The sequence below is a fragment of the Pelophylax lessonae genome (genome assembly GCF_965119305.1).
Source record: "Pelophylax lessonae genome assembly, chromosome: 6".
NCBI classification, from domain to species: domain Eukaryota; kingdom Metazoa; phylum Chordata; class Amphibia; order Anura; family Ranidae; genus Pelophylax; species Pelophylax lessonae.
This window is the reverse complement of record NC_138773.1, coordinates 290,121,631-290,133,833: the sequence shown is the minus strand read 5'-3', so window position 1 is coordinate 290,133,833 and position 12,203 is coordinate 290,121,631. Positions and strand designations below refer to the sequence as shown.

The following is a 12,203-nucleotide window of genomic DNA, read 5'->3' as shown; positions in this document are numbered from 1 at the left end:
GAAAGTCCCGTCACAGGCAAATCTCCAACATTCCCTTAAAATAAAACCCTTGTAAAGTCAATAATAAACCTGAAAAGAAACCTGAAAAAAAATATAAAAAAAAAAAAAGCTGTCAAGTGCAGAACTGATACATGCCAAAAGAAAATAAATAAATAAATAAATAAATATATATATATATATATATATATATATATATATATATATACACATATATATATATATATATATATATATATATATATATATATATATATATATATATATATATATACCACTTCTTTACTTCACTGTTTTTTTTTTTTTTTGGTTTTTTTTTTGTTTGTTTTTTCAGGTTTTTTATTGACTCTACATAGGTTTTCTTTTAAGGGAATGTTGGAAATTTGCCTGTGACCAGACTTTCCTCCCTTTCCCAACTCCTGGGGGAAAGATTCATGCACCTCTATACATTTTTTGGGGGGAAATTTCTTCCGTTAACTTTATTTAAAACTTCATAAAATGGAATGACCGTTGGAATATTTTAGACCCGTGTTGGGTGTTTTGCAATGATACGTATTGCTACATTATTTTTAAGTTTTAAGACTTGAATATGAGTTGAATAATTTTTCTCCCCTTTCCCCAGCCCCTTTTTTTCTTCTCTTTGGCAGTCTAGATTTCTTATTACGTTTTTTTACCTTTAGATACACATCTGTGGTTCTCCTGATGAAGCGAATCTAACATTTTGCGAAACGCGTTGAGATTCATGCAGCACAGACTGTCGCTTCTATATGATATTGGGTACAACAGGATTTATACAATACAAATCATTATCGACATATGAAGCTGTATATAGTTTGAATTTGTACTTCATTATTTATTTATTTTTTCCATAAGTATTTAATTATTTATTGATATTTTTTCAATTGATGAATTCACCATGTTGTTATCATTGTTTTTAAATTATGCCATGCAATACATTTGTTTAATTTTAACATTGGGTGTCTATCTCTTTAAAAGTCCCGCAGGTACCTTCTGAAACTATTAGCTGTGGCTGAAGTCAAGCAGTTGACAATGCAGCAAGTGTCAAACCTCAGCTGACCTCTAACCCCTGACATTTAGACTGAAAAGTCATGTTTAGACAAACTATGTATATCTAACTAAAGAAGCATTTATTAAACTTTCATAACCAAGCCTACACAGTTTTGCAATAATTTTAGATTGACTATTTAACATATTGCGAAAGTCTAATAACATATATCCATGTAAATGAATGCGTTACCATATTTAAAAAAGGGAACAGGCTCCCTATTAAAAAATCAACCTGCCAAGGTATATGTCTTTCATTCTTTGACAGATGTGACAGCTCTAGTATTTTCAATATGTGAATTGTAGAGCTCAGCATCCATCAGCTGTCACCACAGGACACCAATAACCTTAAACCAATGTCAGCTAGAAAAGACAATTGTAACTCCATAACCTTCACTTGATTTCAACAGGCAGGTGATTATCCGTGCTGTCAGCGACGGACTCATTTGCACCACAGGGGTCCGAAACTCAACAACTATCACAAGCTATGAAAAAAAATATTTCCATTTACCAAAGTCCAAAGTTCAGAGAACCTCTTGAAGAAATTGGCCTTTCGTGGCAGATCCACTGAATCTCTCCAAAATGATAACATGCAGAGCAGTCAGTAAAACAGTCATTTTCAGAAATTCTGGATGCTGGGTGCAGGGTTCAACTCAATTTTCATACTTTTACACTAGTCATGCACACAGCATCAGAGCTGTACTCTGGTCTATGCAAAATTATACTGGTGTCTAAAGACAGAGCTATTTGTGAATATGAACTCATAATTAGACATGTGCGGCAATGTTTAGTTCCAAATTGGAATTCAGACTAATTTTTCGTTATTCAGAAATTTCGTGTGTATCCGAGTTTTCAAATTACAATAGTAACGCATTTAAACAAATCGAAAATAATGAAACCAAATTTCGGACGAGTTCAAATAGTTTACGAATCAAATTTAAATAGTTATCATATTGAATTTGAATTTCCAAAGAGAATAAAATAGAATAGAAAATAAAGGAATGGAATAAAAAAAGAATAGAATAGAAATGAATATAATAGAAGAAAAAATAAAAGAATAGAATATGATAGAGTAAAACAGAACAGTGTACAAAATAAAAGAATAGAAAAAAAAATAGAATAGAAAAAAAGGGATGGAATAGAAAATAAAAGAATAGAGTAAAACAGAACAAAATAGAATAGATAATAAAAGAACAGAAAAAAAATAGAATAGAGAATAAAGGAAAATAATTAAATAGAATAAAAAATAGAAAGAATACAGTATAACCATCTTCTAAAATTCGAATTTCAAATAGAATACATTTGAATTAGAATACAGTAGAAAATAATAGAAAAGAAAAAAAATATATAATATACTAGAGTAAAACAGAACACAATACAAAATAAAAGCATAGAAAAAAAAAAAGAATAGAAAAAAGGGATAGAAAATAAAATAAAATAATGGAGTGCATAATAATAGAATAGAATATAGCATATATTTGAATTAAAATAGAATAGAAAAGAGTCGAACAGAATAAAAAAACATAGAATAGAATAGAATAGCATAGAATAGAAATATAACCATTTCCCAAAATTAGAATAGAGTAGAAAAGAATAGATTGAAATAGAAAAGAAAAGAAAATAATAGAATTGACTAGAAATTGAAAAGAATAAAATAAAATAGAACAATAGAATAAAATAGAATAGAATGAATATAACTATCTTCTGAAAATCGAAAATAATAAATTTGAATAAAATAGAATAGAATAGAACAGAAAAGAAGAGAAGAGAAAGAATATGACCATCTTCCAAAGTTCATATTTCGATTAGAATAAATTTGATTTCGAATGGAATTTGATTCAAATGGAATTTGATTTAAATGGAATTTGATTCGAATTGATTAACATTCTCAAAATTTGGATGAATTAAGATCAATTCGACCAAATTCCAAAAATTCTAATTAATTTGAATTTGAATAAACAAAACAAGTTCTGAAAATCAATTAAACGAATTAAACACATTTAATTAAACTAATTTATGTAAATAATGAATTGAAATGAAACAAAAAACATTTATTCATTCTGCACATGTCTACTCATAACTTTCTGAAGGTAGAAAGGCTGCTAATATGCAAATTAGCCTTTAAAATCATTGGTGGTGAACATGTTGTGTCTCTTCCCCCCTCCCACCTTTGCATCAGCTTTACTGGCATATGAGGCATGAGGCAGTTCTATTGGTTCAGAGAGCATTTTTTCCCAGTTCAGGCTGGATTCCCCTATCCGCTTAGTGATTTCCAGGTAATTTCTGCATTTTTATGAACATAAACAAGTATATGTCAGTAATTTACATGGATGTTAAAGCTTTGGGTGTTTTTTTTTTCCAACAAAAAGCAGTAGAGAGAGACCAGTTCTTAAAGGCTAAAAAATGCCCCCAAAAAATGGCTGAAAATGATACCTGATAGTGTACATGTGTAAGATATATGATTCCCATTCAAGTCTATGGGGCCAAAAATGCCCAATTATGTCTCAAAATTAGCTCATGTGTTTTTTGAAACATCACTCATTGAGCTCCAGGCACTTGAGCACTCACATGTGAATAACCAGCATTTAAATACATGGAATTTTGTTTGCTGAGAGTTTTGTAGCTTTGAGCATCAAGCTACAAAACACTCAGGTGTAAATGGGGACTTTATTTTTTAATTGCATGTGGACAATGATAGTTAATTGCTTTGCCAATTACATTAGATTTAGATTTTAGCAATTTAAAATCTAGCAATAGTAACTGAACCTAACAGTCCAATACACTGAATAACGACCGTTATGGCAAACAACACTGGTGTCAAAACTTAGTGAATTGTGCCTAACCACTGTTAAGAATAGGGGGGCCACTTAATTAGAAAACATTTTTCTTTCTAGAACCTCATCTAAGCTGACAACACCACAAGTCTATACAAACAAACCTTAGCCAAGTTCCAGTTTAAGGCATTACTGGTCTTAAAGCTCCTGGTTTGCATCAAACTCAGCTTGTTTGGGTAGACTTTGAGCCCATTTGGCAGGGGCCAAATAATATATATTGTAGTAGGTTTTTCCACTGCTGCTATATATGACAGCTTTCTTCTTCTACTGTCAATGGGTATTGGGGAAGGGATGGGTGCCAGCACCTGCATTGTCCTTTAACCAGTGGTGTCAAAAGCCTCATTCATTGATTGGCCGGAAACCCCAGCTATGTAAATAAAGTGGCCAGGATAGTTTAAAAAAAAAAAAAAAGACGTGGGGTTCCCTTGATCTGGTATTCATTTTAAGGCTGGCCCAATGCAAAATAAATAAATAAATAAATACATGGCATGATGTCCCCCCAAAATTCAGATACAGCAACCCCCCAGTGCTGGGACAAGGACATTCAGAGCCCAGGGCAATTATTATTATACAGAATTTATATAGCGCCAACAGTTTGCGCAGCTCTTTACAGCGTTCGGGTAGACAGTACAGTTACAATACAATTCAATACAGGAGGAATCAGAGGGCCTTGCTCGTTAGAGCTTACAATCTAAGAACATGCCAAACTGTGCCCTCCTCCCCCCCCCCCCAAAATGTAAAAAATGATGTGTCAGCATGCTTACCCCTAAGCAACAATTCCCCTTCCTCCCAGGACAAATCCGCCCCCCTGCTGAAATTCCACCTCCCAGCACAAATCGTTTCCGTCCATCCCCCCGCCCAGCTCGAATCTATTCTCTCTTCAAATACCCCCCCCCCAAAAAAAAATGACTCCTCCTATTACAATTATTTTACCCCTCAAATTTCATCCCCTCCTCCCTCTCCTAGAACAACAACCCCCATCCCCCCTCCTAGCACAAACCTTCCCCCCACACATTTCATCTCCTAGCACAAATACACCACAATCATCCCTACTAGCACAAATTCCCCCAACCCCCTCTCCTAGAACATCCCCCACCCCCACCCCAATTTTCTACTCTAGCACAAATATGCCCTGATCATCCCTTCAAGGTCAAACCCCCCCCCCTTCCCAAAATTTTTTTTACCTCCTAGCATCAATCCCCTTCCCCCTTTACCACATCGCCTCTTCTAGCACAAACACCCCAAACCCCCCCCCCCCTCCTAGCATCATATCATCCTCCTCCATACCCCCTCCCATTACAAATCCCCCCAAAATTACCTTTTCTAGCACCCCTCCAAAATTTTCCCTCCTAAAACTATTTTTACCCACTTGCCCCCCAAATTTCTCCACCCAATACAAATCCCCTCTCCCAAATGTCCTCATGGTGCCCCCACCTCACATAATACTACAGTGCCCAGGGCAGCTTCCCCTCCTGCCCACCCCTTGTCCCTGCCCTGCAATCCCCCAATAGGAAAAGGAAGAGTACGTACTGCTACTCATTCACAACAAAAAAGTAAACAGTAAAAAAAAAAAAAACACATGGTTTTTGACAAGTCTTGTATTTAATGATGTACATTCTTTATAAATCCCATTGTGCAGCGATACAAATCCAAGTCAGTCATGATAAATGACGCCCACAGGCTCACCTAAAGAAAAAACCTGCCTACCGCTAACTAGACCAATTCTGAAGACTTCACACCCAGGGATGACAGCTCCGATGGATGGCAGCTGATATAAATAAAGGGGTGGGGTCTCCTAGGTGACTTAATTGACCAAACATCTAAATAATTGCATTTTTTCACAAAGTACAATATTACTGATAAGATAAATATAAGGGATGTGGATGAATAACTTTACTTATATTTTATGGTTCCTTTCATTTCTAAAATCTGGACTCCGGGCAGACAGCGAAATATGAAATGCATACACAGAAGCTGTTTTACCAGCCAAAGGATTCTTATTTCTATCCATCCAATTCTGATATTTACACAGCCCTGCTGCACAGCACAGCCCTGGGAGGAGAAACTGTTTAAATTCTGCTGTAGTTTAGTAAGGCTTACAGGTCTTGTCCCTCCCCCAACCTGTATATGGACAGTGAAAGGAGAAGCAGCATGGTGATATCATTCCTCTGTCACTCTGCTCCCTCCTCCTATCAGTATGCTCCTTACACTGCAGCACAACCAATTGCCTCCATGTGCTGCTTTTCCTTTCCCTGTCTGAGCTCTGCTGTACAGACTCCTCCACTGCTTTCATTGAAACAAATAATAAATAATTTCTTATGTAAATAAATGATGCATTGATTAATACAAAGCAGCATTATTTGTGCCTTATATCTGCCTGGAGTTCAGCTTTTAATGATTTACACTCGTACTAATCTTTACAAATAAATCCAATACCTGTTGGCCTCTCCAAGTTTTTTTGCACCAATATTCTTCTTAAAGTCCCGTCCATTGCTGCCTCTTCAATATGTGAGTGATCTCCAATGACTGTCCAGTACATCATCCTTACATTGACCAAAGAGAAAAAAAAGAGAAAACATAGGCAAACAATGATTTAAACAAGTAAAGGAAAAACGGAAAGTACAAAATACTAGAGATTTATTTAGGAGAATCGAACCAATAACTGCCTCTAATTGTTGTGGGATAGTTTTATAGTAATATAGTGTTGTCCTCATATGCCATCTTGTAATATATAAATGGCGGTATATATAATATAGTATGAACTGATGCCTGAAAAGAAAATAATTCTATTGCCCAGAATAATCAAAATCAGTTTTTCTTTTTATATTGTGTTTATATTGAGTTTCTTAGTGCGGTTCACAGTCCTAGCAGAGCGTGGAGTTGTTTTTTGTTATAATGTAATTGCTATAGCCCTCACTATGTTCAGTGCATAGGAGATGCTAAAACGTGATACACCTGAAGGCCTGCAGTGCAGGAACCTCCTATTGTTTCTTGAATATTCTCCCACCAGTCATCAGATCTCCAGTCAGGCAGCACTGAGATGAGGAAGCAAAGCTCTGCCTCTACCAAGATGGTCCTTCACCCGGAGGCATAGTGCAGAACAAGGCATTGTAAGTCGCTAATTATGAAAAGGACAGCTCTGCTATGGTTCTGTGACTCTAATTAGCATAGAAGGGCCCACCATGCCTCCAGTACTCATCTGATACAGTAAAGCAAAGGTGTATAAATGACACAAGGGTTGGTTTACTAAAACTGGAGACTACAATATCTAGTGCAGTTGTGCATGGAAGCCAACAGCTTCTAACTTCAGCTTGTTCTATTAAAGTGGTTGTAAACCCACTTTAACCTCACTGGCGGTATGATTGTTTCGGATTTTAGGTGCTGAAAGCGGTACCATTATTTTGCAAGTAATTCTTAAGGACAAGCAGCCCAAACCAACTATTTAGATATGATTTTTTTTTACTGTGCATTCTTCTTTATAACATCTCGGGTATGATAAAGTTTGAAACACAAAATTAAAAATTATAATATAATAAATAACTATAAATAAGTTAAAGAGTATATATATATATATATATATATATATATATATATACATATGTTTTTTATATATATATATATATATATATATATATATATATATATATATATATACATATATATATATATATATATATATATATATATATATATATATATATATATATATATATATGTATATGTTTTATATATATATATATATATATATATATATATATATATATATATATATATATGTATATATATATATATATATATGTATACATATGTTTTATATACATATATATATATATATATATATATATATATATATATATATATATATATATATATATATATGTATATATACATATATATATATATGTATATATACACATATATATATATATATATATGTATATATACACATATATATATATATATATATATATATATATATATATATATATATGTAAAAAGTATAGTAAAAATGCAGGAAAGGGCACTGGGGGGAAAGCTAATATTAGTTTATTTTATTTTGGAATGAAATCAGTGTGTATGTGGGTATAACTTTTCAAATTTGCCGCCGGTTCCACCCCCCTGCGAGCATCACGTCACAGGAGACGGAAGCCGGGGCTCTACAGCATCGGGTGGAAGATCCGGCCACCTTATGCCGAAGGGACACATCGCTGGATCCCGGCGACAAGGTAAGTAACCCTCTGCAAGGATCCAGCGATGCTCCCTGGAGGTACCCCGAGTGTTCCTCGGGGTTACCGCATATGGCAGTGAAATCCCACCCCGAGCCACACTCGGGAATACTGCCAGGGAGGTTAATGACTTTTACCTATAGGTAAGCTTATATTAAGGCTTACCTATATTTGCTGTAAATATCTCCTAAACGTGCACCATTTAGGAGATATTTACAGTGCATGCAGCTGATGACATCATTCTTCCACGTTTCTTCAGAGCCTTGTGCCGTGACTGGCGGCTCCCAGTAATACAGCCGGAGTCCGCAGACCCAGAAGAAGACAGGTGAAGATGGATGCGCCCGGCAGCAGGGACAACATGGGCTTCGTTGCAGGTAAGTGTCACATATTGTGCTAGTATTCAATGCATACTAGCACATTATGCATTTACTTTGCAGGGGAAAAAAAAAAAAGAAAAACGTTTTTCAAGAGTTTACTTCCTCTTTAAGCTTAAAAAAAAAAAAAAAAACCTGGAAGCTGATTGGTTTCTCTGCACAGTTTCATAAGATTTTGCACTCTCCAGTTTAAAGCCTAGAACACATGGGGCCCAATCAGCACTCTCAGCCAATGGCTGAAAGCACGGACCGGAGTGTTCTGGCTGGGGGGCCGTCCCTCTGTCAGAACACAAGAGCACAGCAGGGGAGCTGGCTGTAATAACATTGGATTGTTAGTTCAGCAGCTCTGACCTGAGCTGTGAGGTTTTTTTTTTTTTTTTTAACCCACTGGGGTTGAATCAACCCAACAATGACTAAGTAATGCAGGGAATTATTTATAATGTAAACCAAAATCTTTTTATATTTATATATTTTATATATAAATCTTTGTATAGACTGTATATATATTTATATATACAGTAGGAAAAGGTCTTAGAATGTGTCACATTTTTATTTCTGTGTTTCTGGTCTAACCTAATTTCTACTGTACCTGAAAACACCCATTAGGATTCAATTAACATGAGGAAAAGAAGAAACGTACCCTTTTTTAGGATTCACAGTGATTGCATAGGGTTCTCCTGCGATGTTGGTGAGGAGCCGTGTGCAGTTGGGTCCATTGATTTGCCCAACATTTATGGAGTATCTCAGTCTTGTCCAATGAGTGGTGTAATAGCTGAACCAGTGCATTCGGGAATGATCTGTCCAGTAGATATTCCCGGTCACCCAATCCACAGCTACGTCGCGGGGTCTTTTGAACTCGGGACACTAGAAGAAAGACAATATCAGGAAACAGTTTCCCTTTCATTGCAGGTGAGAATATGGCTAGCTGCTGGGTCTTTGTTATTCTAAATTTTCACAAAGGTTTGATACTTTCATGTAAATTGGATCAACATAGATAAACAAACCATAGTAACATATACAGCGTATCTAAAGCTATATCTTTTTCCTAATTTTTTTTGTATATTGTAAAATATTGGTTAAAACCCCAGGTTTTTTTTTTTTTTTTTTTGGTACTACATTATGAAGATTTTGCTTCACATTCTGTCCAAAGTGAGGGAATGCCCTCATAGGCTATTGTCCCCTAAACAAGCAAATTATTTAAAAGATATTCACTGTTCCTGTTTTCAAAATTTTGGATTTTGTCACCCCCCCCCCCCACCCTCCCCACCTAATCCAAGACTAGAAAAAAAAAAAAAAAACAGTTTTAGCTTTAGATACTCTTTAAACAACAAAAGCCCAATTTAAACATCCCTCCAGGGTGCAGCCAAATAACGGGTTTTCATTCCCTTTGATTTCATGTCTTTTTTTTTTTTTTTTTTAGAATACGGATGCTACACGGCCACTAATACAGCATGCCCTACAAAGCAACCTTTATCTAAGAACTGCTGCTCCCTTTGTAAGAGCAAAGGTCCCGCTGTGGTGGTTCAACGAGGTCTGCAAAAAGAGGGGTAGGGCCAGCTTTCCTGTACCCAAATTTCCACATGGGGTGAAATTCTACAGTCCCCGAAAATAGAAGAAAACTTATCTGGCCCTAATCAGTTCAGCAGGGGGGCTGGGAGCAGAGAGGTAACTATTTATTGATTTTTAGCCATGCCATAGTTTCCAACAATACAATTAAAGTTTGACAGTTACTTTTTTAAATTTATAAATCCACCAGGGCAGGTTGGAACTTTACTTGTCGGGAACCACGCAATGAAGGAGTGTGTGCTACTTTGCTATGTGACTCGCCTCTGTATGTTATAGTATTCGCTCCTGAGCCCTCCACTCTATGTGTTACCCATTCCTGGACCCTGCACTCTGTACATTACCCAATCATCACCCCTGAACTATATACATTACTCCCTCCTGATCCCTGTTCTCTGTACTTTACATACTCCTGATCCCAGACACTCTGTATGCAACCCTCTCCTGAAACTTGAAGCACGTACATTACCTACTCCTGGCCCCTACACTCTATTTATTACATAATCCTGACCACTGAACTATGTACATTACCCACTGCTGAACCCTGCACACTGAACAGTACACACTACTGACCCCTGCATTGTGTACATTACTTGCTTCTGACACCTGCACTCTATTACACAATCCTGACCACTGAACTATGTACAGTACATTACCCACTGATGATCCCTGCACACTGTACAGTACATACTACTGACCCCTGCATTGTGTACATTACTTACTTCTGACACCTGCACTCTGTATGGTACATACTCCTGAAACCTTCACTCTGTATTGCATCATTTTGAGCACTGTGCTCTATACATAGATGTAAGTGTTAACCCCCGCTCACTGCTTGCCACGCCCAACTTTCTCACAGTGCACTGCACAATTTTTCTCTGCTAGGCACATGGGGGCTTGGGTGGGAGTTGGGGGTTTTCAGGTCCTGGTCCTGTCTGGTGAGATTGGAGTATTATCAGATAAACCGTTGAGGGCCCTATACATTCTAAAGGCAGCCCTGGATCCAAAACACTCTCTGCTGAGTCATATCTATAGCTGTGCAAACAGCAAGGAGAATGAGCTTTGTAACCTAACTGTGCTAGAATAAGTTGCCCCTTGCAAATAGAAGCATAGGTCAGATGTCCTACGAAAGATTCCCTGCTGCATTGCCATAGTCTGCAGTGCTCTCTATCAACTTCTCTTATATGTAAGAAAACTGAAATAAGAAATCATTTGGTTGCCACTGCTGACCTACTGTGATAAATGGTCACTGCTGTACTGATCTTGGAGTTTCACTACATTTTCAGTGTTTGGTCTGTTAGTGCAGATCTGGAGATCTGACAACCTGCTGCGTGCTTACCCAGGGTCGTTGATTTAAAAAAAAAATACAGACACCAGGCAGCCAGCATTTACAGTCAGTCCACAAGGGAAGGCCACAAGTTTCTGATATGGTGGGTGTTATTTAGGCCTAGGTGTCTGGCAACCACTGTCCATTGTCTCCTCTTGGCACACCTTCACAGATCCAGGGGAACCACTAATGGGAAGCTAAAAACCGACACTGGCGCATACAGTAAACTACTTTATTAGCTATTTCCTTTTGCTAACTACAAATGTCATAATTTCAAACAATGACCTAAACAACAAATTTAGCACCTACTTGCATTGTTTTTGCATCCTCGTGCAAGTTTTATTTGGATACAAAACATTAAGCACGTCAAATGCAGGTCAGAAGAAGGTCAATGCAAGCCAAATGCATTTGTCAATGAATTCTGAATGATCTGAAAAGCATCAGTACCTGATGTCAAATGGATGCCATCAACACAAGCCCAAAACCCATCAACACAGGCCCTAAAATAAACTTCAGGATGACAAATACATGCTGCCGTATTCGTATACTATGCTGATTCCCAGACTCACAATCAATCCACTCTTGGTTTCTTTGCCTGCCCTGCCATGAAAGGTGTTGTAGAAAATTCCTCCGGGGTTGAACTGAGTGCTCCAAATGATCATGTTGCCCTGGAGGTAGGTGTCCATCCCAGTAATCCTAGAGTTGTGTGCAATGCGGGATATTTGCTGGTATTCCATGCTGTAGCCAAACGGATGTCTGAAAGCCAGGATCTCAGTGTCATTGGCCACGTAGAGAATTTGTTCCTCTGAGTCTAGAA

At 36.9% G+C, this 12,203-nt stretch overlaps 1 protein-coding gene across 6 annotated transcripts in view; it reads right to left on the bottom strand.

The window, feature by feature from the left end:
* Nucleotides 1-12,203, bottom strand: part of LRP1B (LDL receptor related protein 1B) — a 2,177,452-nt gene that overhangs the window by 117,652 nt on the left and 2,047,597 nt on the right. For all 6 annotated transcript variants that reach the window (XM_082262163.1, XM_082262161.1, XM_082262165.1 and 3 more), the window contains 3 exons: nt 11,956-12,197; nt 9,137-9,360; nt 6,333-6,439 (listed from right to left, as the gene is read on the bottom strand). In XM_082262163.1, coding sequence (XP_082118289.1) covers nt 6,333-6,439; nt 9,137-9,360; nt 11,956-12,197 — 573 coding nt within the window. The remainder of the gene's footprint in view (nt 1-6,332; nt 6,440-9,136; nt 9,361-11,955; nt 12,198-12,203) is intronic.